Source organism: Somniosus microcephalus, chromosome 28, assembly GCF_052327205.1.
Source record: "Somniosus microcephalus isolate GS21.2 chromosome 28, FLI_Smic_1.0, whole genome shotgun sequence".
NCBI lineage: Eukaryota > Metazoa > Chordata > Chondrichthyes > Squaliformes > Somniosidae > Somniosus > Somniosus microcephalus.
Window position 1 is genome coordinate 24623582 of NC_141014.1, and position 27365 is coordinate 24650946.

The window sequence follows — 27365 nt, forward strand, 5'->3', positions numbered from 1 at the left end:
TTAGGGATGGGCAATAAATACTGGCCTTGCCAGTGACACCCACATCCCATGAATGAAAAAAAAGTAACAGTTAGCAAGAAGATGAGGTAAATCAAGAAGAAGGGGTTAGTTGCTGCTAAACTTGGGATTCAAAAGCCCGTAGACTGTGGGAGAAAGGGACGGCTGATTAATAATTCTCTGCCGTCAGGATGGTCTGATCCTGTAAAGTACTCTGTGACCATGGTCAACCCACATGACTCAAGTGGGTCAAGGCTTGTCTCATAGGCCTATGCATCTCTTGTGGCTAGAATGCCAGCTTGACAGTTGGTGCCTAGGCCTCCACCAATGCCATTACGAGACGCTAAGAGGTGTGTAGGTATGGGTGCTAATTCCCTTCCCCCAAAGCAGTTGCTGGTCAATTGAGTTAGGCTGCCAATCTGTGGGGAGGACTTCATAGAAACATAGAAACATAGAAGATAGGAGCAGGAGTAGGCCATTCGGCCCTTCGAGCCTGCTCCGCCATTCAATGTGATCATGGCTGATCATCCAAATTCAGTACCCTGTCCCTGCCTTTTCCCCATATCCCTTGATCCCTTCAGCCTCAAGAAACATATCCAACTCTTTCTTGAATATATTTAATGAACTGGCCTCCACCGCCCTCTGTGGCAGAGAATTCCACAGGTTCACCACTCTCTGGGTGAAGAAATTCCTCCTCATTTCAGTCCTAAATGGCTTACCCCTTATCCTTAGACTATGACCCCTGGTTCTGGACTCCCTGGCCATCAGAAACATCCTTCCTGCATCTAGTCTGTCCAGACCTGACAGAATTTTATAGGTTTCGATGAGATCCCCTCTCAATCTTCTAAACTCCAGTGAGTATAAGCCCAATCGACACAATCTCTCCTCATACGTCATTCCTGCCATCCCAGGTATCAGCCTGGTGAATCTTCGCTGCACTCCCTCCATGGCAAGAACGTCCTTCCTCAGGTATGGTGACCAAAACTGCACACAATACTCAAGGTGCGGTCTCACCAAGGCCCTGTACAACTGTAGCAAGACATCCTTGTTCCTGTACTCGAACCCTCTTGCTACGAAGGCCAACATACCATTTGCCTTCTTAACCGCCTGCTGCACCTGCATGCTTACCTTCAGCGACTGGTGCACAAGGACACCCAGGTCTCTTTGCACTTCCCCTTCTCCCAATCTATTGCCATTCAAATAATAATCTGCCTTCCTGTTTTTGCCACCAAAGTGGATAACCTCACATTTATCCACATTATAGTGCATTTGCCATGTTTCTGCCCAATCACCCAACCTGTCCAAATCGTACTGGAGTTTCCCGACATCCTCCTCGCAGCTTACCCGCCCGCCCAGCTTTGTGTCGTCTGCAAATTTGGAGATATTACATCCAATTCCCTCGTCCAGATCATTAATATATATTGTGAACAGCTGGGGTCCTAGGACCAATCCTTGCGGTACCCCACTAGTCACTGCCTGCCACTCGGAAAACGACCCGTTTATTCCAACTCTTTGCTTTCTGTCCGCCAACCAGTTCTCTATCCAAGTCAATACCTTGCCCCCAATCCCATGTGCCTTAATTTTGCACGCTAATCTCTTGTGTGGGACCTTATCGAAAGCCTTCTGAAAGTCCAAATACACCACATCCACTGGTTCTCCCTTATCTATTTTACCAGTTACATCCTCAAAAAATTCCAGTAGATTAGTCAAGCATGATTTACCTTTTGTAAATCCATGTTGACTTTGTCCGATCCTGTCACTGCTTTCCAAGTGCTCTGCTATTACATCTTTTATAATGGACTCTAGCATTTTCCCCACTACCGATGTCAGGCTTACCGGTCTATAATTCCCCGCTTTTTCTCTACCACCTTTTTTGAATAGTGGGGTAACATTAGCTACCCTCCAATCCATGGGTACCGTTCCAGAGTCTATCGAGTTCTGGAAGATGACCAGCAATGCATCTACTATCTCTAGGGCCACTTCCTTAAGTACCCTGGGATGTAGACCATCAGGCCCTGGGGATTTATTGGCCTTCAGTCCCATCAATTTTCCTAACACCATTTTCCTACAAATACTGATTTCTTTCAATTCCTCGCTTTCATCAGACCCTATGTTCCCCGGCATCTCTGGGAGGTTATTTGTGTCCTCCTTTGTGAAGACAGAACCAAAGTATGCATTTAGTTGGTCTGCCATTTCCTTGTTTCCCATTATAAATTCCCCTGATTCTGACTGTAAGGGACCTACGCTTGACTTCACTAATCTTTTTCTCTTCACATATCTATAAAAGCTTTTATAGTCAGTTTTTATGTTCCCTGCTAGCTTACTCTCATATTCTATTTTCCCTTTCTTAATTAATCCCTTTGTCCTCCTTTGTTGACTCCTAAACTGCTCCCAATCCTCAGGATTATTGCTCTTTCTGGCCAATTTATATGTCCTCTCCTTGGATCTTATGCTATCCCTAATTTCCCTTGTTAGCCACGGTTGAGTCACCTTTTTTGTTTTATTTTTACGCCAAACTGGGATGAACAAATTCTGGAGCTCATCCATTCGGCCTTTGAATGTTTGCCATTGCCTATCCACCGTCAACCCTTTGAGCGCCATTCCCCACTCAATCCTACCCAACTCGCTCCTCAGACCATCGTAGTTTCCTTTATTTAAATTGAGGACCCTTGTCTCTGAGTCAACTACTTCATTCTCCATCTTAATGAAGAATTCGATCATATTATGATCGCTCCGACCCAAGGGGCCTCGTACAACAAGATTGCTAATTAATCCTTTCTCGTTGCATAATACCCAGTCTAAGATGGCCTGATCTCTGGTTGGTTCCTCGACATATTGGTCCAGGAAACCATCCCGTAAACACTCCAGGAATTCCTCCTCCACAGTATTGTTACTAATTTGGTTGGCCCAATCTATATGTAGGTTAAAGTCACCCATGATGACTGCTGTGCCCTTATTGCACGCTTCTTTAATTTCCCTTTTAATGCCATCCCCAACCTCCACCTTACTGTTTGGAGGTCTATATACCACTCCCACTAATGTTTTTTTCCCCTTAGTATTTCTCAATTCTACCCATACAGATTCCACCTCATCAGAGCTAATATCCTTCATTACAATTGTATTAATCCCTTCTTTAACCAGTAATGCTACCCCACCTCCCTTTCCTTTTTGCCTATCCTGAATATCGAATACCCCTGGATGTTGAGTTCCCAGTCTTGGCTATCCTTGAGCCACGTTTCTGTAATCCCAACCAAATCGTATTCGTTTACCTCTATTTGCGCAGCCAATTCATCCACCTTATTACAAATGCTCCTCGCATTAAGACACAAAGCCTTCAGGCTTGTTTTTTTAACGCTCTTAGACCTATTAGAATTATTATTTACTGTGGCCACGTTTGATTTAAACCGTTGATTTCTCTGACTGCCACTTTTGTTTTTCTCCTTCCTATCTTTTGCTTTTATCCCTGTTTTCCTTTCCTCTGTCTCCCTGCTCAGGTTCCCAACCCCCTGCCATTTTAGTTTAAACCCCCCCGAACAGTGCTAGCATACCTCCCCGCAAGGATATTTGTCCCGCTCTGGTTCCTCTGCTGACTGCTTGTAACAGCGTAGAAAATGTGTGAAGAGTGGAGACATTTATGATCTAGCTACAAATAGTAAACAGGAAATCTGCCCCCTGGCATCGAAACAGGCCTCTGTTGATTTCACTCCAGCCTGAGATAACCATTAACATTCCACAACATTCTTACCTTCTTCTGGCCAGCTGAGTAACGGCCAAAATGGTAACCACAACCAGGATACCTGCAAATGACAGGGAAATCGACAGGATAATCCTAAATTCATCTGAAAAAACGGAGAAAGGCGGTAGATTAACATTTGACAGTTTGAGTTGTGCAGTTCGCTGGTGACATTCAGGAAAAGAAAGAATTTGCATTGATTTAGCACGTTATCATGTCCTTAAGACATCCCAAAAGCTCACTTACACCCACCATCCAATTTATAGAATGCAAAGTCCCACCAATGGAAAGTGAGATGAGTGACTAGTTCATATGCTTTTTTTTTTACAGGAGTATTACCCCGCCCCCCTCCCCTTCTTTAAATAGTAGTATGAGATTTTTTAAATATACACCTGACCCACCAAACAGGACCACGGTTTAGGGTTTCCTCTGAAAATCCACGGAAACAGTCAGCCTGGACTATGTGTTCAAATCCGGGAGTGGGAGCTCAACCCACAACCTTCTGATTCTGAACCTTACTGAGTAGACTAGGCCTATATTCTCTAGAGTTTAGAAGAATGAGAGGTGATCTCATTGAAACATACAAAATTCTTACAGGGCTTGACAGGGTAGACGCAGGGAGGATGTTTCCCCTGGTCGGGGAGTCTAGAACCAGGGGTCACAGTCTCAGAATAAGGTGGTCGGCCATTTAGGACCAAGATGAGGAGAAATGTCTTCACTCAGAGGGTGGTGAACCTTTGGAATTCTCTACCCCAGAGGGCTGTGGAGGCTCAGTCGTTGAGTATATTCAGGACAGAGATCGATAGATTTTTGAATATTAAGGGAATCAAGGGATTGGGCGGGAAAGTGGAGATGAGGTAGAAGATCAGCCATGATCTTATTGAATGGCGGAACAGGCTCGAAGAGCCAAATGGTCTACTCCTGCTCCTATTTCTTATGTTCTTATGATTCAAAGGTAAAAGTGTTACCGACTGATAGCCAACAGGCCATACTGAACACATGAAAGTACTAAGGAAATATGCACAATGAATGGCATACATACATGCCTATGTGGCAATGTGTTACACCAAAATTGATTTATTATTAATTCCTATGTTTTCAAGTTTAGTAGCCACTTAATCTACTATATAGTTAAAGATTGAACTGACTAACTAATTGATCTCTTAGATTTTATTCCTCAGGCACTGCCGAATATTCCTCTCTCAGTTTCGGTATGATGTCACTTTATCAAATTCTTCCATCTGTTTGATTCCCCTGCTCTGACTCCCCACACAATTCCCCGCTCCATTCTATATCCTTTCTCGGGCCTTAGTATTGGTGAGCGGAGGGCGGGTGCATGGGAAAAATAGCCCAGTAATGGATTGGTGAGGACTTTACAATGAGAAAGAAAGACTTTTTAGGCACCCATCCCATCAGCACCCATAAATGGTCTCAAAAAGCCCTTTACTTTCTCCCAAACTACATGTACAACATCAAGCAAGGGATGGCCGAACCCAACGCTTTCATAGCCATGCGGTTTTGGTAAATTTGTCGAAACAGCGCTTTCAAAATTCAACCACATGTAATAATGTAAAATTGACAAATATCTAGAATTGCAAAAGGAAGCATTAAAAACTGTTATTTTTCACTGAAAACAATGGTCCGAATCTTGCTGGAGCGGGGAATCTCGTCGCCTGTACCATTAGTGAGACTTTTTCCCTCAGCTTGAAATTGTTTTGTCCTGTAAAACCTGCTGAAATTGCGAGCTGATCACAGGCGCGGCGAGGGCAACAGGACCTTGGGGAAATGGCGGACCAGCAGTCCATCTCCTTAAGCAAATGGGACTTAAGGATTGAGAAAGAAACAGAGGAACGATGGAGAAGGAAATAGGTGAATTAGTCAAATCTGGTACTGAAAGAGAAATAAAGAGAGGGAAAGAAAGGTTGGATTAAGAGAGAGAGAGAGAGAAGAGACGGAAAGGAAAAGCAAGAAATAAAATGTTAAGTTTAATGTTTTTTTTAAATAATAGACTACATGTAGGAATGAGATTGAACAGTTTAAATAGTTCCCTTTCTGGGCCAGAGAGGTTGTTCAACATTGCATTAACAATTATCACCTCGTTGAGAGGGTCCTTACGCTGTTAAGTACCAGTCCTAACTTTCTGCGGCGAGTTTCATTCGAGTTTAGTGTGCAAACCCAGCAAATTCTTAAAAGCAACGGGGAGGCTGGGGGCGAGATGCCGTCTGTGCGAAGCTAAGGGCGGGGCGGCGTAAGTCGACCAGCAAGTTCTGGCTCACGGCGCATCTCGTCTACGCCCGAACTCGCCGGCTGAGTTGCGCGTTAATAATGGCGTGGGTCGAGAACTCGCTGTTAATTTTCCAGCAAGTTTTGGCCCGATGTTTTGCAGCAGCACACATCCTACTTTGGCGTTGCTGTGTTACAGCACCAATGTCTCTCTTTACCAGTAGAGGCTGTGGGTGCTTCTGTTTTCCATTTCGCCGCATGACTCCACTTGCTCCAAGTGCTTATGTAACCAACGTCCTCAATTATCTTCGTGCGGATTCGTGCCATATAGAATTGGTCGGACTTTAAGTTCGATGACTCGATTGATACTCTTCTTTCAGAATGCTGGATCCGAAGTCGCTTGGCTTTCTAGAATTAGGAAGTATGACAGGTTACTAAAACTCCATTGACTGCAGCTCCCCAGATGTTTAGTTGGTAAGCTGGGTGTGGTGCTGAACCATGCGCTGATTCCTATTGCTAAAGGATACTGAGAGGATATGGAAATGTTCGCTACCTCCATCCAACTTCAGAGAGATCTGAAAATATCTGTCATTGAAGCCTAAAAAAATAACAAGCCCACATGACTTAATTTTACAATAAGTTGTAAGTACTGACTATCGCCTTCAAGAGGGAGTTGGACCGGTTCCTGACTGAGACAGAGATCGCATCATATAGAAGGTGACATAATAAAACTCACTACGCACCTGGTTTGAGCATAAAGCAAGGCTTTAATCAACTTGTATCAAGACATGGAGGTCTAGTTGTACTTCACTAGTTCCTTGTCTTACAAAATGCCCCTGGAAAGCTGGGCCCACGCCCGAGTATTTATACTCCTTGGACGGCACCACCAGCTGGCCGTCCAGCGTTATTTCATGAGTAGTTTCTTGATGAATGATGAGATTTATAACAGAAGGTAAGTGGGGGTGATTTTGCCAGCCCTGGGGAAGCGGGTTTGGAGGCGGGTCTGCCGGGACTGGGGGCGGGTGCCCATTCCGCCCCCAACCCGCCTCCGTGCCATCTTCCCAGGAGGCGGGTACCCGACCCGCGCCGGATCCCGTCTCCTGGAGGCGGGAAGGGGATTACAGCCCCTTAACTGCCTGTTAACAGGTAGTTAACAGGCAGTTAAGAGGATTATCCCCATTTTTCCAACAGAGGTGCGGGCTTCCCGACGTCAGGAAACCCTGCCAGGGTCAGCGAGGCGAGCAGTGGGTCTGCGGGGGTCAGAAGGGTCGAAAAGTGCGCTGTGGAGGTGAGTGATGGGTGCAAGTGTGGAGCGGTAAGAATGTGAGGTGAGTGAAAAGTGTTAGAAAAAGTTTACTTACCTTTGTTTCTTCCTGCAGGCTTCAATCGTTGGGGATCCGGAGGCTCCGGCATCTCAGTGGCAGAGATGACAGACTGGCTGCTGCATTATCCGATGCAACAGCCATCTGATTTCTGCACAGAAAATAGGTTTGGTGAGCCTTGAGTACAAGAACTCACCAAACAACAGAGAATGTCAGTGTCTGACAGCTTCTCAAAGCCGTGAAACGACGACAATTTGACAGATGAAACATCACACGCTGACGTTCTCTGTCACCGGCTTCCCCTTAATTGGCCTGCTAAGCCCGCTGGGCGGTCTTAACAAGATCAATCAAGGGAAAATAGCGTGGGTTGGCCACAAGTCGATGGAGGCTGGACATCGACCCGACAAGCAGCAGTCCCGCCTCCAACGCGCCCCCATTGGCAAAATCACCCCCTAGACAACACTTGGTCTGTGTGATCTCCTGGACTGGTTTCAATCGCTTGAGGGGATTGGTGAGGAATTTTCCAGTGTAGTTTTTTGCCCCTTATTGGCCCTATTTTCTCTCTCTGATGTTTTGTCTCTCCAAGAAGATGACATGGCAGGTGGAGGGGGGCGTAGAGTTGGGGGGTGGGGGAGGTAAGAAGTGTTTAGGCATGATGATCCGGCCATCATGGTGGGGGTGGGGTGGGGTGGGGTGGGGGGGTGGTGGCAGGCATGATGGACCAGCTGGTCTTTTCCTGCCCACCAATTTTATGTATTCGTATATTCCTATGTACATGAATGAAGAAAAGGCCATTCAGTTAATCAAGCCTGCTCTCTTCACAAGCCATGTGCATCGCAAACTCCACCCAACCCATTCAATCTCTTATCCTTTTTTTCAGTAACCTAATCAGCGTTGTAAGTCACTGAATTCCATAAACACATTGATGTAACTTATAACAGCAATAAGACTCTACAGTTATACAGGGCCTTGATGAGACCATACCTGTAGTACTGTGTGTAGTTTTGGTCTCCTTACCTAAGAAAGGATATACTTGCCATAGAGGGAGTGCAGCGAAGGTTCACCAGACTGACTTCTGGGATGGCAGGACTGTCGTATGAGGAGAGATTGGGTCAACTAGGTGTGTATTCACTAGAGTTTAGAAGAATGAGAGGGGATCTCATTGAAACGTATAAAATTCTGACAGGGCTAGAAAGACTGGATGCAGGGAGGGTGTTTCCCCTGGCTGGGGGGCTCTAGAACGAGGGGTCACAGTCACAGGATACGGGGTGGGACATTTAGGACTGAGATGAGGAGAAATTTCTTCACTCGGAGGGTGGTGAACCTGTGGAATTCTCTACCACAGAAGGCTGTGGAGGCCAAGTCACTGAATATATTTAAGAAGGAGATAGATAGATTTCTAGACGCAAAAGGCATCAAGGGGTATGGGGAGAGAGCGGGAATATGGTATTGAGATAGAGGATCAGCCATGATCATACTGAATGGCGGAGCAGGCTCGAAGGGCCGAATGGCCTACTCCTGCTTCTATGTTTCTCTATGACTCTAATGTACATTCAAATACGGTGGCCTAGAAATTGAGCTGACGCCGCGCCAGGGCTTTAGCGCCGGAAATTTAGCGCCGGCGCTAATTCCCTTGCGCGCGCCAGAAATTCAGTAGCGCCGCGCCCAGACGGCTGCCGGCGCTACTGGCGGGCGTGAGTGCCTCCCAATGGGCGCTGAGTGCCGCATTGCGGCGCTAATCCGGCGCTGCGGCACCCGATGCGGTGCGGCAGGCTGGGGAAGTGCAGGCCTCCTCCTCCCGTTAAGGAGGCGCTGCCTTCACCCGATCGCTGGCCGTTTGATTTTTTCAAAAATGAGCCCGGCACCTCGGACAAGTGCCGGGCTTGCAGGCCAGACGCATCTGTTCCGCGGGGGGGGGGGGGGGGGTGGAGGAGTCCGGGGAGGGAGGTGCGGGCAGGCGGCCGGCGGGAAAGCGGCCGGCCGCCGCGCGACCTTAATGCGCCGGCGCTAACTTGTGTAAGACTCGGTTGCCAGAGTCTTAGTTGCGGCTGCCACGGGCGAGGCGGCCGCAACTGAATTTCGGCGTTCGGGCGCGTTGCCACGGCAACCGGGACGCTGCGCACACCGATGACGTCATCGGTGCCGGCGCAGCGCAACCGGCTAACGCCGATGGCAGCGCCGAAGTGAATTTCAGAAACGGCTATCATTGCGGCGCTAGGCCCTCTAGCGCCGCAAAATGGGCGCTAATCCTACTGAATTTTCAGCCCGGTATATATAAAATTACAAATAGAAAGAAGATATGTAAAATATGAATCTAACGTACTCTCCACTGTTCATCCTCAGGTATGTATCCCATTTCGAATTCCAGTTTATCATCAAGAAGTAACTCATGATGTGTCAGCCAGGAAAAATCGGTCTTGATGCTGGAACTATTGAGTACACTCAAGTTGTATGGTGGTGTGAGCTTAACTACAAGAAAGAAGAAGAAACATCAGAATCGTACTTTAAACTGGAGGAGACCGCTTGTTGTAACATGCTTTCACCGCGAGAATATAGAGCAGACTGGTGTAGCAGATGCTCCTTCTTGTTGATGCTGAGGACCCTACAAGAACTAGTTTTGACAATCTCAGTCTAGTTCAAAGTCCACTGCACAAAATTGAACCCACAATTTGGGATAAAGCTGACAAATTCAATCAGAAAGGCTGAAAGAATGGGTGGTAAGTTCACTTGTGGAGCTCTTAGAAGTTGGAGGTTAAGGCATTTTTCTTTTTAAATGACCAACTCTTTATTTTTCTCCCCTCAAATGTTCTCCCATCTTCTCTTGAAGGCAACGCTCATGCTAGTGATGGCAGCGCATGCCTATCTTCTTGTGCATGAGCTGAGATGATGTGGTGATAGCCTGGAAACACTTTGGGAGAACTAAGGGGCTTGGAAAACCGGGGGTGGGGGGTGGTGTGGTGGGGGGTGTTTGGGAGCAGGTGACTTCTGGGGCCTCAAGGCAATTAGGAACTGTCAGAATTGGGTCTCGGCTCTGTATGCTGGCGCATTCGGAGAAGAGGACTCAGAGCTCTCGGGGTAGAGACCAGGGAACATTTAGCTGGTACAACTGTTGAGTGTGATACAGAGGTTACCTTTGTTAAATCTCCCCTCCACCTTCTCTGCCCTAAGGAAATGTAGCAGCTAATTTGCGCACAGCAAGGCCCCACAAGCAGCAATGCAATAATCTGTTTTTTAGTGAAAGCAAACATGCAGGTGCAGCAAGCAGTTAGGAAGGCAAATGGTATGTTGGCCTTCATTGCAAGAGGATTTGAGTACAGGAGCAAGGATGTCTTACTACAGTTATACAGGGCCTTGGTGAGACCACACCTGGAGCACTGTGTGCAGTTTTGGTTTCCTTACCTAAGAAAGGATATACTTGCCATAGAGGAGTGCAGCGAAGGTTCACCAGACTGATTTCTGGGATGGCTGGACTGTCGTATAAGGAGAGATTGGGTCAACTAGGCCTGTATTCACTAGAGTTTAGAAGAATGAGAGGGGATCTCATTGAAACGTATAAAATTCTGACAGGGCTAGACAGACTGGGTGCAGGGAGGATGTTTCCCCTGGCTGGGGGGGCTCTAGAACGAGGGGTCACAGTCTCAGGATACGGGCTAGGACATTTAGGACTGAGATGAAGAGAAATTTCTTCACTCAGAGGGTGGTGAACCTGTGGAATTCTCTACCACAGAAGACTGTGGAGGCCAAGTCACTGAATATATTTAAGAAGGAGATAGATAGATTTCTAGACACAAAAGGCGTCAAGGGATATGGGGAGAGCATGGGAATATGGTATTGAGAGAGCGGATCAGCCATGATAATATTAAATGGCGGAACAGGCTCGAATGGCCGACTCCTGCTCCTATTTTTCTATGTTTCTATGTGATGTTGGTTGATGGATAATTATTGGTCAGAACACTGGGGAGAACTCCCCTGTTCTTCATCAAAACACTGCTGTGGGATTTATTAGGTCGACCTGAGAGGGCAGATGGGGACTTGGTTTAACATCTGATCTGATCTAGATCTGAAAGTGCTGCACTCCCTCAGTACTGCACCAGAGTGTCAGCCTGGATCATGTGCTCAATGCCTCTAGAGGGGACACTGAACCCACAACCTCCTGACTCAGAGGTGAGAGTGCGACCCACTGAGCCACAGCTTAGACAGTCTGTCAGTTAGCAGACAGAGAGCAAAGAGTTGGGGGGAATTTAATGTTGGTAATGATGTGCCTCGGGGATCTGTGTTGGGATCTCTTTTGTTTTCCATTTATATAAATGATTTGGACATAGGCGCAAGAGGAATGGTATTAATGTTTGCCACCAAATTAGGGGGCATGGCAAATTGCGAGGAACAATGCTGTCAGACGTAGGCAGAGAGGTGGCAGATGCAGTTCAATGCAGTGAGAAATGAAATGGTAAATGAAAAATATATAGTGGGGTGGGGGGGGCGGGGAATTTCCTTGAAGCTTCACCCACTTCACCATCCTGGAATATAGAAGGTTAAGGGGTAATTTGATTGAGGTTTTTTAGGATTTTGAAAGGAATGGATAGGGTAGATAGAGAGAAACTTTTTCCATTGGTGGGGGAGTCGAGGACAAGGGGGCACAACCTTAAAATCAGCAGCAGGCCATTCAGGAAAGACTTCTTCATGCAAAGGGTGGTAGAAGTGTGGAACTCTCCTGCAAAAAGCAGTAGGTGCCAGCTCAATTAATACAGGAAACTTTTTTTTATCCGGCACGGACGGGACCGACGTGGTGCCGGTTCATCAAAAATTCCGGATAACCGAACGCTATAGTAAAAGATACGGAGAGCTGAGAGCTCCGTATAAAGCAACAAACCCTGTTGCTTAGCAACAGCTTCAGAACAATGGCCACAAGTTGCAAGCGTCTCTGTAGCTTAGCAACAGCTGCAGCCACACCCTTGCACAGCAACAAATGGAGGAAGATAAGTAATAAAACTTACCTGAACCTACTCCCTGAATTTTGCCGGTTAACCGAGATTTCCGGTTATTTAGGTGCCGGTAAATCGAAAGTTTCCTGTAATCTTAAATCTGAGATGGATAGGTTTTTGCTAGCCGAGGGGGACTAAGGGAGATGGAGCCAAGGTGGATGGATGGAGTTCGGATAGGGTTCAGCCCATGATCTCATTGAGTGGAACAGGCTCAAAGGGCTGAATGGCCTATCCTGCTTTTATGTTCCTATGTAACTTCATGGGATGTTTACACATAAACAGAGTTTATGCCACACCTAGCGAAATTTTGATGGCGGAGCAGGTGGAGCCCTGGGGACATTTACCCCCCCCATCGAAAGAAAGTAGACCCTAAATAGTAAGATTAACAGAGCGGAGGAACAGAGAGAGATCTAGGGATACATCTATAGCGATCTTTAAAAGTGGGACTACAGATAGAAAAGGCCGTAAAAAGTCAAATGGTTTTTTTTATTTTACACAGTTATATTGAATATAAAAGTAAGGAAGTGATGTTGAATTTGTACCAGATGGTGGTTGAGCCACAGTTAGAACATTGCACGCCATTCTGAAAATGTGGGGCTTTTTTCTCCGCCAGAAAGGAAAGGTTAAGAGGTTCTTATGAGGCTTTCAAAATTATGAAAGGTTTTGAGGCGGTAAACAGTGACAGATCGTTTCCACCAGTTGGTGAACTGGGTCTAGAGGGGATTATCAGCAGAGGAACGATGGGTTAAGTTCAATGGGGTTTTTTTTTGCTCAGTGAGTTAGTACAAGAGGCAAAGATCTAGAACTTTATTTGGAAGGAAATTGGTTACATATTCGAAAAGGTAACTTATAAGAGAGTACGAGGAAAGCGAAGGGAGATGGGATTACTGTAGTTAGGTCCTGTTGAAGACCACAGTGCCGGCAGAAACTCGACGGGCCAAATGGCCCCCTTACATAGAATATAGAGCACAGAAACAGGCCATTCGGCCCAACCAGTCCGTGCCGGCATTTATGCTCCACTCGAGCCTCCTCCTGTCTTTCCTCATCTAACTCTATCAGCGTAACCCTCTATTCCCTTCTCCCTCATATGCTTATCTAGCCTCCCCTTAAATGCATCTATACTATTCGCTTCAACCACTCCCTGTGGTAGCGAGTTCCACATTCTCACCACTCTCTGGGTAAAGAAGTTTCTTCTGAATTCCCTATTGGATTTCTTGGTGACTATCTTATATTGATGGCCTCTAGTTATGCTCTTCCCCACAAGTGGAAACATTCCCTCTCCATGTCTACTCTGTCAAAACCTTTCATAAATATAAAAGACCTCTATTAGGTCACCCCTCAAGAGAAAAGAGATCCAGCCTGTTCATCCTTTCCTGATAGGTCTAACCTCGCATTTCTGGTATCATCCTTGTAAATCTTTCTTGCGCCCTCTGGAGTGGCTTCTGTGCTATAATTTCTATGATGCTCAGAGGGCATCCAGGTACAGCATAGTAAAGAGGCTTAAGGAGCTTGAGTGGAGAGACCCATGTGAGAGGAAGAGTTGTTTTAGGCATTGGAAGCCGGGATGGGAATGTTTCCAGCTCACATTTGTGATTTTTTTCAGATTTGTTGAATTTTATAGATGTTTTTAAAATTATTAATTTTCATGGGCGAATAAGTAAGGAGTGTGATGGAATACTCTCCACTTGCCTGGATGAGTGCAGCTCCAATAACACTCAAGAAGCTCAACATCATCCAGGACAAAGCAGCCCATTTGATTGGCACCCCATCCACCACCTTAAACATTCACTCCCTCCACCACTGGCGCACCGTGGCTGCAGAGTGTACCATCCCAAACACGCGACCTCTTCCACCTAGAAGGACAAGGGCAGCAGGCGCATGGGAACACCGCCACCTCCAAGTTCCCCTCCAAGTCACACACCATCCTGACTTAGAAGTATATCGGACGATCCTTCATCGTTGCTGGGTAAAAAATCCTGGAACTCGCTCCCTAACAGCACTATGGGAGTACCTTCACCACATGGACTGCAGCGGTTCAAGAAGGTGGCTCACCACCACCTTCTCAAGGGCCATTTGGGATGGGCAATAAATGCTGGCCTTGCCAGCGACACCCACACCTCATAAATGAATTAAAAAAATAGCCCATAGTTGGGGAATCAACAGAGCACTCAAAGGAAGATTTCAGAGATTTTTATTTTGCGAATGAGAATTTTTTATCAGATGGTGAATCAAGTGGTTGTTTTTTAGTGAATGTGGAACTTGAGACACAATAACATGATTCATGCACTAAGGCCAAATCAGATGCCGCCCTGTAAAAGACTGTTTTTTAGTGATGTTGGTTGAGTGATAAATATTGGCCAGGACACCAGGAATAACTCCCCTGTTCTATCATCGAAATGGTGCCGTGGGATCTTTTAGATCCACCTGAGAGAGCAGACGGGGCCTCAGTTTAACATCTCATCTGAAAGACAGCACCTCTGACAGTGCAGCACTCTCTTAGTACAGCACTGGAGTGTCAGCCTAGATTATGTGCTCAAGTTTCATGGAGTGGGACTCGAACCCACGACCTTCTGACGAGAGTGCAGCCCACTGAGCCCCGGCTGACGCTGCCAGTGGATGTGCATCAGATACACACCTTTTAATTATATAGATCAATAGGTAGGCAAGCAACGTACAGTATAGAGTCTACTAGGTGCGTCTAGCAAGAGGAGGAAGAATTGTTAGAACTGAAATGTTTAACTTCACTTACTGTTATGCAATGGTTGAAAATTGGGAATCCACGCAACTTCAGTCTGAGACCCGTCCCTTGGGCACAACAGTGTGACAGTAAAGTTCTGTGCAGCAACAAATACATCAAAGCTAATGTTGCAGCTTCTGCCTGATGCCTTTGATGACCCCGGTTCACTTTTTGGGCTGCACGTTTTTTCGATTACAGGCCTTTAAGAGACAAATTGGGGAAAGAAGGTGAGAGCAAGAAACTGAAAGTACCCTACTGAATTGGCTCATATCTTTTGAATGTTGTATCCGTACATTTACCCAAGGCCGCCTTGGTGGAGTGAGGGCAGGAACAGCGGAACATTATTCTGGGCCCAGTGTTGCAGGACAATACCAGAACTGAGAGGTTATACCTAGCAAGAAAGATTGTGCAGGCTGGGGCTCTTTTCTCTGGAAGGTGACCTGATAGAGGTTTTTAAGATTATGAAAGGGTTTGATAGGGTAGATGTAGAGAAGATGTTTCCACTTGTGGAGGAGACCAGAACTGGGCCATAAATATAAGATAGTCACTGATAAATCCAATGGGGAATTCAGGAGAAACTTCTTTACCCAGAGAGTGGCTAGAATGTGGAACTCGCTACCACAGGGAGTAGTGGAGGCGAATAGACTAGATGCATTTCAGGGGAAGCTAGATAAGCATATGAGGAAGGAAGGAATAGATGGATATATTGATTGGGTTAGATGACGAGGGGTGGGAGGAGACTCGTGTGGAACATACACACCAGCATGGGCCTGTTGGGCCGAATGGCCTGTTTCTGCGCTGTGAGTACTATGAAAGAGCGTTACACTGCAGGATTGGTAATGGCAGCAGTTCATTCCTGTAATGCAGAGTGGCAGAGAAGACACTCTGGGGGCTGATTTCCACTGTGTAACACCCCACGTGTGCCAGCTTCCAGGAATTGGCTAGAAGATAAAAGAACCAGAGGCCCAGAATGCTAGGCCTGGGCCCTGTTTGCACTCATGGGAGTAAAAGCGCAAAAGCTGCTTGCGTGAGATCGTGCGGTTTTCCCCTATAGGGGGTTGTGCGAGAGGTGGGTGCTAACATGGGCAGCTATGCTAATGAGGACGGATGGACCTAATGACGCCTCCTGCCTCATTATCCTGCAGGAGTTCATGACCAAACACAAGGGGCACCCAGAAGAATGGACTTCAGTTATGTGGAGGGGCTGGAGAAGCTGGGATTGTTCTCCTTTGAGCAAAGAAGGTTAAGAGGAGATTTAACAGAGGTGTTCAAAATCATGAGGGGTTTTGATAGAGTAAATATGAAGAAACTGCTTCCAGTGGCTGAAGGGTTGATAACCAAAGGACACAGAGTTAAAATATTTGGTAAAAGAACCGGGGAGATGAGGAGAATTAATTTTTGCGCAGCGAGTTGTTGTGATCTGGAATGCGCTGCCTGAAAGGGCGGTGGAAGCAGATTCAATCGTGACTTTCAAAAGGGAATTGGATAAATGCTTGAAGGGGAATAAATTGCAGGGCAATGGGGATAGAGCAGGGTTGTGGGACTAACGGGATAGCACTTTCAAAGAGGCACGATGGGCCGAATGGCCTCCTTCACTGCTGTAATATTCTATGATTCTAAGTCGGCCTCACAACTAACCCTCTTTCCAGGTTTCCCATCGATCTTCGGGCCTGAAAAAATGCGATGCGTGCCTGTGGTGGGCGGCTGTCGTCTAAAGGCACGCATGGATTAGACAATACTGACGCGTGACACAAGCAGCAGCAGCCCGAAACGGTCAGGGGCACGACAGTCAGATTATCCCGCACGCCCGATTGCCCTGCACCGCCACCTCTGCTCCAGGTGTGACGTGAATTCATCTCGCTGTGTTGCGGCCAAGTTCATCAGAACGCCCTTTAAATCAGCCCCCCCAAAAAAAGGATGACCAGGTCAAGCCTGTGGCCCACAGCAGTGGGCAACCACGCACGTTCAAGTGGGTGCCAAGTCGTGCGTCCACCCGAAATCAGCGGTGGCTGTCAAAACGTGCATGTGTGGGGAGGTTTTCCTGTTCTGTATTGCCTCAAAGCAACACCAGCTGGTGCATTTGCCTGCTGAGCCATTAGGGGAAGTCTATGTATTAACTTTACCCTGGTTGTTTAACCATCCTCTTCCCCTTTTCGCCCCAGCTCATCTGCTGCTGAAACCCTCATCCATACCTTTGTTACCTCCAGACTCGACCATTCCAATGCTCTCCTGGCCGGCCTGCCAACTTGTTCCGTACATAATCTTGAGCTCACCTAAAACTCGGCTGCCCCTATCCTAACTCGCACCAAGTCCCGTTCACCCCTCACCCCTCTGCTCGCTGACCTACACTGGCTTCCGGTCCGGCAACGCCTCGATTTTAAAATTCCCATCCTTGTTTTCAAATCCCTCCACGGCCTCGCCCCCCTCCCTATCTCTGTAACCTCCTCCAGCCCCACAACCCCCGAGATCTCTGCGCTCCTCCAATTCTGCCCTCTTGAGCATCCCCGATTTTCATCGCTTCACCATTGGTGGCCTTTCTTTCAGCTGTCTAGTCCCTAAGCTCTGGCATTCACTCCCTAAACCTCTCCGCCTCTCTATCTCTCTCTCTCCTCCTTTAAGACACTCCTGAAGCCCTACCTCTTTGACCAAGTGTCCAGATAGCTCACAAGGTAGTTCAGTGTCAAATTTTGTTTGAAAACACGCCTGTGAACCACCTTGAGATGCTTTACTACATTAAAGGCGCTCTAGAAATGCAAGTTGTTGTTGTTTTGATGAAAATCTTGTGCCGATTTTAATCAGTTTGCCATGGCTACCACCTTTAGCTGTGCTAACATATCAAGCTCGCTTACCAGGAGCAACACAATGTGTAAACAAAGATATTTGGCCTTTAGCCAAGCTAGTGTTGTGGAGGTTTGACGACATGGCGCTTTAGAACATGTTGTTGTTTGGCAAGACAGGAAGTGGCTTCACTTATTTGAGCCAGTAAATACGTTAAAGAGGCTTTAAATTCATTTATAATCTGAAGGTCACGCCTTGAGGTTGCATAAAGGTTTAGCACCCTGAGGCACTATTAGCCTTCATCTGGATTTCGTGTCTCAGAAGCGAGGCCCCCTAGGTGTGCGTCCCCCATATTTACGCAGTGAGGAGATTCTATAGGATGCCTCTCGAAACAAAAATACAGCAAAAAAGCCTTGCATTTCTATAGCGCCTTTCACCACCGCCGGATGTCCCAAAACACATTACAGCCAATGGCGTACTTTTTGAAGTGTAGTCACTGTTGTAATGTAGGAAATGCGGCAGCCAATTTGCACACAGCAAGCTCCCACAAACAGCAATGTGATAATGACCCAATAATCTGTTTTTTGGTGATGTTGATTGAGGAATAAATATCGGCCAGGACACCAGGGGATAACTCCCCTGCTCTCCTTCGAAATAGTGCCAATGGGATCTTTTGCGTCCACCTGAGAGGGCAGACAGGGCCTGGGTTTAATGCCTCATCCGAAAGACGGCACATCCGACAATGCAGCACTCCCTCAGCACTGCACTGGGAGTGTCAGCCTAGATTTTTGTGCTCAAATCTCTGGAGTGGGACTTGAACCCACGACCTTCTGACTCAGAGGCAAGCATGCTACCCACTGAGCTGCAGCCAACACTGTTTCATACATTAGTGGGTCATACGTGCCGGCACTATGAGCTTTGGAGCACTTCATGAATGGTCAATGATTTGCCACCATTCTTAATTGCTGTCAAGTTCAGGGCAGGGTCAGGCCAAGAAGCAGAACACAATGGCATGATTGTACTTTGTAACATGCACCTGCAGTTGGCCAACTTGCCTAAAAATTAAGGAACATGGGAAGAGGAGGAGGCCATTCAGCCCCTCAAGCCTGTTCCGCCATTCAATTAGATCATGGCTGATCTGTATCTTAACTCCATCTGCCCGCCATGGTTCCGTAACCCTTAATACCCTTAACTGCATACAGTTTTGGTCTCCTTATTTAAGGAAGGATATACTTGCATTGGAAGCAGTTCAGAGACGGTTCATGAGGTTGATTCCAGAGATGAAGGGGTTGACTTTTGAAGAAAGGTTGAGCAGGTTGGGCCTATACTCATTGGAGTTTAGAAGAATGAGAGGTGATCTTATTGAAACATATAAGATTCTGAAGGGGCTTGACAGGGTAGATGCAGAGGGGATGTTTCCCCTCGTGGGGGAATCTCGAACTAGGGGGCATAATTTCAGAATAAGGGGGCACCCTTTTAAAACAGAAATGAGGAGGAATTTCTTCTCAGAGGGTCGTGAATCTTTGGAATTCTCTACCCCAGAGAGCTGTGGAGGCTGGGTCATTGAATATATTTAAGGTGGAGATAGACAGATTTTTGAACGATAAGGGAGTCACAGGTTATGGGGAGCGGGCAGGGAAGTGGAGTTGAGGCCAAGATCAGATCAGCCATGATATTATTGAATGGCGGAGCAGGCTCGAGGGGTCGAATGACTTGCTCCTGCTCCTACGTCTTATGTTCTTTTGTTATGTTCTAACAAAAATCTATCCATCCCAGTTTTCAATTTTCAATTGACCCCCACCCCCGCCCCCCACCAGCCGCAACAGCTTTTTGGGGGAGCGAGTTCCAGATTTCCACTCCACTTTGTGTGAAGAAGTGCTTCCTGACATCACCCCTGAATGGTCCAACTCTAATTTTGAGATTGCTTATGCTATAACTGCGAACTTTGCATCATGATATAAGACCGCTGAGATGCTCAGTACATTAACAAGGTCAACAATAGTCTTAAATATCCAGTGAATATGACTTCCCAGGACAGTTCTCAGGCCCATTGCAAAGATCTACGCGTCAATACGATTGTATGTGCAATGTGCATGGTGGCCGATTTTCCTGCCCTCATAACCACCCCCCCGCCCCGCCAACCCCCCCACCAAATTGGTGTTCATCCTCCTCTTCCCCCTTTAATGCCAATCTTCTGTCAGTTTTAATCGGGCGGAGTGCACCCACCCTGTGCCCACCTGCAGCGACCTGCAACTCCCCTGTTTTTCAGATCATTATTATGCCCCCAACCCCTGGGGGCAGACTTGACCAGTGGTAGAGCCTTGCACCTGGAAACGGAGGGGGGGGGGGGCAGAAATACAGCTCCCGCTACACTGGAGAGACCTTCAGCACTGGCAATGCCCGTTGGCTTTGGGGGCCTTCTGGTCGCCATCCGAAAACCAGCAGTTAGAAGGTCTGCAGATTACTGCATGATGAAAAACAAAATTGCACTGACTTCTTTTTAGGTCTCCCCACTCTAACCAGAAATGCGAGGGTATGCCTATCAGGAACGGATGAACAGGCTGGGCCTCTTTTCTCTTGAAAAAGTAGAAGGCTGAGGGGTGACCTAATTGAAGCCTTTAAAATTGTGACAAATTTTGATAGAGTGGATACAGAGAAAGTGTTTCCACTTGTGGGGAAGAGCAAAACTAGAGGCCATCAATATAAGATAGTCACCAAGAAATCAAATAGGGAATTCAGAAGAAACCTCTTTACCCAGAGAGTGGTGAGAATGTGGAACTCGCTACCACAAGGAGTGGTTGAAGCGAATAGTATAAATGCATTTAAAGGGAGGCTAGTCAAGTATATGAGGGAGAAGGGAATAGAGGGTTATGCTGATAGAGTTAGATGAGGAAAGACAGGAGGAGGCTCGAGTGGAGCATAAACGCCGGCATGGACTGGTTGGGCCTGTTTCCGTGTCGTATATCCCATGTAAACCCCCAGACCCTCCAGTCTTCTGGATGGTGGTGGGGAGGACGCAAGTGCAACCTCTGGTGCCCTGCATCTGGGAGAGCTTTCAGCGAACTTGGAGGGAGATGAGGCTTGGGGGGCGGTGGTGGGCGGGGGCTGGTGATCAAGGACTAACCCATCCCACCTCATTGTGCCAGGCGTGCTTTTTTTTGCCCGCAGCAACTTCTCATTCTTTCCTTCTGGGGGGTTGACTGAAGGTGCTGCGCATCTCCAACACCTGCCGGTTTTCTGGAATTTGCCGTTCTTCTCCGCGCGTTTTGCCCGCGTGAGTGTGTTTTGTGAGTGAGTTTGTTTTGGTGCGTGCAGCTGTGCCTTTGTCTGTATGTATATCTAGGTGTCTGTATGTCAGGTCCGTGTGCTACGTGAGGCAATGGTGCTTGTGAGGGCTCCATAACATGTGTATGTGGTGTTGATACCATTTGGGGTATTTCTCTACGTGTTAATGTGCCTCAACCGCAGTGGTTTGTTTTAATAAAAGTATTCACCAGAAAAACCACCTTCACACGATGTCCTGAAAAACATATTTTTCTTCTTATTTTTGGAGCTCACGTGAGGTTGGGGCTGAGCGGGGCGTGGTAATCCTCTCGAGATTTCAACTGATCTGTTTATTCAGTGAATAATGAATGTATGAAAGTCTGTTTCTCTGCCTCTCTTCAATTTGCCCCGCACCTTAGAATCATACAATGGTTACAGCCATTCGGCCCGTCGAGCTCGTGCCGGCTCTCTGCAAGAGCACTTCAGCCAGTCCCACTCCCCCGCCCTTTCCCCGTAGCCCTGTGAATTTTTTTCCTTCAGGTACTTATCCAATTCCCTTTTGAAAGCCACGATTGAATCTGCCTCCACCACCCTCTCAGGCAGTGCATTCCAGATCCTAACCACGCGCTGCGTAAAAAGGTTTTTCCTCACGTCGCCTTTGGTTCTTCTGCCAATCACCTTAAATCTGTGTCCTCTGGTTCCCGACCCTTCCGCCAATGAGAACAGTTTGTCTCTATCTACTCTGTCTAGACCCTTCATGATTTTGAACATCTCTATCAAATCTCCTCTTAACCTTCTCTGCTCCAAGGAGAACAACCCCAGCTTATCCAGTCTATCCACGTATCTGAACTCCCTCATCCCTGGAACCATTCTTGTAAATCTTTTCTGCACCCTCTCTAAGACCTTAGGTCACAAAATGAAATATGTTTGATCGCAGTTCCCAATGCACCAACCTACCTACAATTCAGTATTGAGACCTGCATCAATACAAGATTCAAGAAAAAGCTTGTTCTCTGATAGGCTGTCCCTCTCTCATCATCGGCCACCAATCTTTCTCACTCCTTCACACTCTCTGGTCTAGAAATTCAGTGGGCTGCGCCACCCGTTAGAGGACGCTAAGTGGGTCGGAAGCCACTGGCCACGCCTCCTGCTAAATTTAGCAGGACACTGCGCCGCTACCGATGACATCATCAGTGTGCGCAGCGCCCCGCTACCGCCCCGATCGTGAAATATAGTTGCGCCCCCTGCTTTAACGCCGGACGCTATTTGCGACTGGTTCAGGGGGGCCTACCTGTGGCGGTAGAGGCGCTAATTAAAGGAGAGGTGCAGGGCGGCCATTTTTTTTGCTGGCCGCCTGCCAGCACCTCTCCGTGCTGCCGTCCCTGGCCTCCTGAGCAACCCCCCCCCCCCCGCGGAGTGCCAACTGCGTTCCTAGAGCCTGGCACTTCTCCTCGGCGCCGGGCTCTTTTGCCGGCACTCGCGATCCTCGATCACGCTGCACAAGGCCCCTCCCCTTTAAGAAGGGGAGGAAGGCCTGCAGTACTGCAGCGCGCCGTGCCGCAGCATGTGGCGCTGCGGCACGTTGCGCAGCGATCTTCAGCTGCAGCGCCCCAAGAGGGATGCGGGCACCTCCAGTAGCGCCGCGCTTCCCTCTGGGGCAGGCGCCTCCAGTAGCGCTGCGCTTCCCTCTGGGGCGCGCAAAGTGAATTTCTGGCGGGCGGCCGCGACTACTTACAGGGCGCTTCTTTTAGCGCCCTGGCGAGGCTGGCGCCCCAAATGGGGCACTACTGAATTTCTAGGCCTTTATATTTTGTCATTGTCACTATGTTCATTGCTGCTCTCAGCTGTCCTCTCTTGCTCCTCTTAAACTCCAAATGGGCGGTCCTACAAGTTCTTCCTTGTCCCTTGTACCCTCACCATCTTGAAATGAATGCTTCATTGCACCATCTCCTACCAGCACCTCATATTGAGAGGTCTAACAGGACTTCACACAATGAATCACTTGTGAAGGACAGTGACTGTTATGTAGGCAAACACGGCAGCCACTCTTCACCAACAACACCCCCGACAATGACAGGAATGGCCACTTGAGCTGCTTATTTGGTGATATTGTTTAAGGGCCGAATGGTGTCCAGGACCTCAGGAGAACACCCTGCTCTTCTTTGAATAGTTTCAAGGGATTTTTAACATCAACCTGCATCATCTGAGCAGGTGGATGGAGTCTTGTGTGAAAGCCTCGTCCAAAGATGATGCGAACGTATTAGTTATTACCGCTTTCAATTAATTTTAGTCATCAGAAAATCAAACATCAGAACTCAAACCATGATCCCACCTCTGCCCTGCCTCTTGTCTAGCTTGGGACTTTCCAAAGCCCTTTGGTGGGTTTTCAGAGCGAGCTTTACCTGGGTGTTTCAGTGACTGAGCCAGGTCCAACTCTCCCCAGCAAGGTGAGGCTCATCTTTAAATTGGTGAAACACTGTGTAAATCTTTTTTCGATATTTAGTAGGAACACAGTAGGGTCCGCCTCTAACATGCTGCTATAGGAAGTGAAGTCACTGGAGAAAAGGTGCATAGGATCATAGAATGATACAGCACAGAAAGAGGCCATTCGGTCCATCGTGCCTGTGCTGGCTTTTTGAAAGAGCTCTCCAATTAGTCCCACTCCTCCTGCTCTTTCCCCCATAGCCCTGTAAATGTTTCCTCTTCAAGCATTTATCCAATTCTCTTTGAAAGTTACTATTGAATCTGCTTCCACCGCCCTTTCAGGCAGTGCTATGGTCACAATATCTTCTCTGGACAGTCTAGAGTGTGTTGCGTGAAGACGCTAGTGAGCATGCGAATCAGCCCTCGTGAGCTGTAATTAGTTTACAAAACAAAACGTCACCTACTCATCGTACTCATAATCGCCCAAGTCAACGACCCGCACTTCACACAGAGGATCATTTTGGGAAATGCTTTGTGCCCAGCAGCATGTCATCACCGTGAGGTAGTCCACGTTACATCGCAAATCTCTGGTCTCTGTTTTCGAAGCAGAAGTGGAAAAAATTATGCAAGGGGCCACATTTTCACTTCATCGGCTAGAAATTTCACCCTCCGCACAGCGAACTGACCCCGCGCGCAAATGTCCTCGGCTCCTTGCACCTTCATTCCCGTAGGGACCGCGCTTTGGGAGGAGCCCCGAGCGGTTGAGTGAAGGAGGTTCGGGCTGTGCCCGGCCAGACCGAGCATCCACAGCCCTCTGGGGTAGCTTTGTGCGGGAGTAACAGGGGTGGGAATTACTTATCTGCAGAAAAGACACTAAAGTTGAGAACTTGAACTGAATCCATCTGGCCTGGGGCGGGGCAGGGGGTGGGGCGGAGGTGTGGAGCGGGGTGGTGATCACGGGTCTCGGGGTTGTAATCAGTGATGGTGGGGTGTGGGGGGAGTGGGATGACCACAAGGACTGCAGCGGTTCACGGGACAGGTTCGCCACCACCTTTTCAGGGCAACTAGAGATGGCCAATAATTACATGGAATTACACAGAATTCACAGCACAGCAACAGGCCATTCGGCCCAACTGGTCCGTGCCGGTGTTTATGCTCCACACCAGCCTCCTCCCACCCTACTTCATCTCACTCTATCAGCATAACCTTCTATTCCTTTCTCCCTCAGGTGCTTATCTAGCCTCCCTCTAAAGGCATCTGTGCTATTTGCCTCAACTACTCCCTGTGGGAGCGAGTTCCACATTCTCACCACGCTCTGGGTGAAGAAGTTTTTCCTGAATTCCTTATTGGATTTATTAGTGACTATCTTATATTTATGGCCCCTAGTTTTGGTCTCCCCCCACCCCCCCCACAAGCGGAAACATCTCTACGTCTACCATATCAAACCCTTTCATGATCTTAAAGACCGCTATTACCAACAATAATTATTAAATACAATTGCGGCTTTGATAGTGTCACCCACAGCCTGAGAACAACATTTAAAAATATCCATTTCCCAGTGGGAATGGACCTATAAAACATGCAAACAATTCATAAATAAAAATGAAAATATTTGCATACGTACCATTTGCACATCCGTGACCTGAGACAAACAAGGAAGCTGCGAAGGCAACGAGCCCTAATTGCAGGCTAAATCCTTTCATCTTTTTATAAAGCTGGGAAAACAAAGCAAGGGCGAAACTGATTACCTTTCCTTTTATTTTACCCGTGCAATCCGAGAATTATGAGAATTATCATCACATTATTATTTAAATGGAGAGAGACTACAAAATGCCACGGTACAGAGGGACCTGGGGGTCCTTGTACATGAAACACAAAAAGTTAGCATGCAGGTACAGCAAGTAATTAGGAAGGCAAATGGAATGCCGGCCCTTATTGCAAGGGGGATGGAGTATTAAAGTAGGGAAGCCTTGCTACAACTGTACAGGGCGTTGGTGAGACCACACCTGGAGTACTGCGTACAGTTTTGGTCTCCTTATTTAAGGAAGGATATACTTGCATTGGAGGCAGTTCAGAGAAGGTTCACGAGGTTGATTCCTGAGATGAAGGGGTTGTCATATGAGGAAAGGTTGAGTAGGTTGGGTCTATACTCATTGGAGTTTAGAAGAATGAGAGGCGATCTTATTGAAACATATAAGATTCTGAAGGGGCTCGACAGGGTAGATGCAGGGAGAATGTTTCCCCTCGTGGGAGAATCTAGAACTAGGGGGCATAGTTTCAGAATAAGGGGGCACCCTTTTAAAACTGAGATGAGGAGGAATTTCTTCTCTCTGAGGGTCGTGAATCTTTGGAATTCTCTTCCCCAGAGAGCCGTGGAGGCGGAGTCATTGAATATATTCAAGGCGGAGATAGACAGACTTTGAGCTGCAGGGGAGTCAAGGGGTACGGGGAGCAGGCGGGAAAGTGGAGTTGAGGCCAAGATCAGATCAGCCATGATCTTACTGAATGGCGGAGCAGGCTCGAGGGGCCGAATGGCCGACTCCTGCTCCTACGTCTTATGTTCTTATGTTCCTCCCGAGGTATCACGTACACACACCTGGGCCAGTATGGGAGATCAAAATGGTACCGACCCGACTAAAATGTGGTAGGAAAATAGAGAGAAACTGAATGGAAATTCACACTTACTGTGTCGCAGGTAGGTACAAATGGAGAAATTGTTATTTAACAGTGAAATAGTTCATTGAACGAACAGAGGATACAGTGCTGCAGGGCAACAAATGAGTACCAGAAAATAATAAGATGGATTCTCTTTGCGGCAGGAGCCTCCTTTGTTGCAATGGATAGGGCTCGTGATCTGGAACAGCAGTAGTCCAAAAAATACCCCTTGATGACTTTTGTGTCTAGAAATCTATCTATCTTCTTAAATATATTCAGTGACTTGGCCTCCACAGCTACCTAGGGTGAAGAAATTTCTCCTCATCTCAGTCCTAAATGTCCTACCCCGTATCCTGAGACTGTGACCCTTCATTTTGTTTCTTTTTATCTATCCTGGTGAATCCTTCAACTATTTCAACCACCTCCCCATATAAATCCATTAATCACCACTCACACTCCGCCTGAAAGGTGGAATTGAACCTCTCTGTTGTTAGACAGCTACAGGTTTGAAGCCTGCGTCCCAGACCACTGAGACTCACCCAGGCAACACCTCAAACTTAAAATGTTCACTATATGGCCTTGCCCCTCCCTACCTCGGTAACCTTCTCTGGCACTTTAACCCTCCCCTCTGAACTATCCATTTCTTTGCCTCCAGCCTATTGCGCAATCTGCCATCTTCCTTCGTTCCACCATTGGTGACCATGTCTGCGTCCACCTAAGGCCCCCATGTCTGCGTCCACCTAAGGCCCCCATGTCTGCGTCCACCTAAGGCCCCCATGTCTGCGTCCACCTAAGGCCCCCATGTCTGCGTCCACCTAAGGCCCCCATGTCTGCGTCCACCTAAGGCCCCCATGTCTGCGTCCACCTAAGGCCCCCATGCACTGGAAGTTCCTCCCTGAACCTCTTCACCTCCCCACGACCTTCTCCTCTTTCAAAAACACTCTTGCGACCCGCCTTTTTGACCAAGCCTTTGGTCACCTCCTTCTTTGGTTGGGTGACCTTTTTTTCCCACACCCTTCTGTGAAACGCCTTGTAACGCTCTTCTATGTTAAAGCTGCTATCCAAATGCAAGCGCCTGTCACATCCCTCCCTCCTCCATCTTGCCACCTCCCTCCTTGCTTTCAGAAGCCTCATGAAGCTCTGCTTTTCAACCATTCGTTTAGCTCCAGCCCCAACTCCTTATCTGTTTTCCTCTTTGACCCTCCTGGTTATCACCAACATGTTTTCCTTCACTCAACAGTATGATTCGC

The 27365-nt window shown here is 47.6% G+C and overlaps 1 protein-coding gene and 1 non-coding gene across 2 annotated transcripts in view; both read right to left on the minus strand.

Moving 5' to 3' along the window:
• Nucleotides 1-25242, minus strand: part of LOC147099451 (interleukin-2 receptor subunit beta-like) — a 35990-nt gene extending 10748 nt beyond the window's left edge. The window contains exons 1-6 of the mRNA XM_085969622.1: nt 25085-25242; nt 23925-24054; nt 15007-15194; nt 9599-9744; nt 6172-6361; nt 3743-3836 (exon numbers count right to left, since the gene is read on the minus strand). Coding sequence (XP_085825748.1) covers nt 3743-3836; nt 6172-6361; nt 9599-9744; nt 15007-15194; nt 23925-24054; nt 25085-25163 — 827 coding nt within the window. The 5' untranslated portion in view covers nt 25164-25242. The remainder of the gene's footprint in view (nt 1-3742; nt 3837-6171; nt 6362-9598; nt 9745-15006; nt 15195-23924; nt 24055-25084) is intronic.
• A 1331-nt stretch (nt 25243-26573) lies between these two features.
• trnastop-uca (transfer RNA opal suppressor (anticodon UCA)) lies at nt 26574-26660 on the minus strand. The gene has a single exon. It is a non-coding gene; the product is annotated as a tRNA-Sec (tRNA).
• Between the last annotated feature and the right edge of the window lie 705 nt (nt 26661-27365).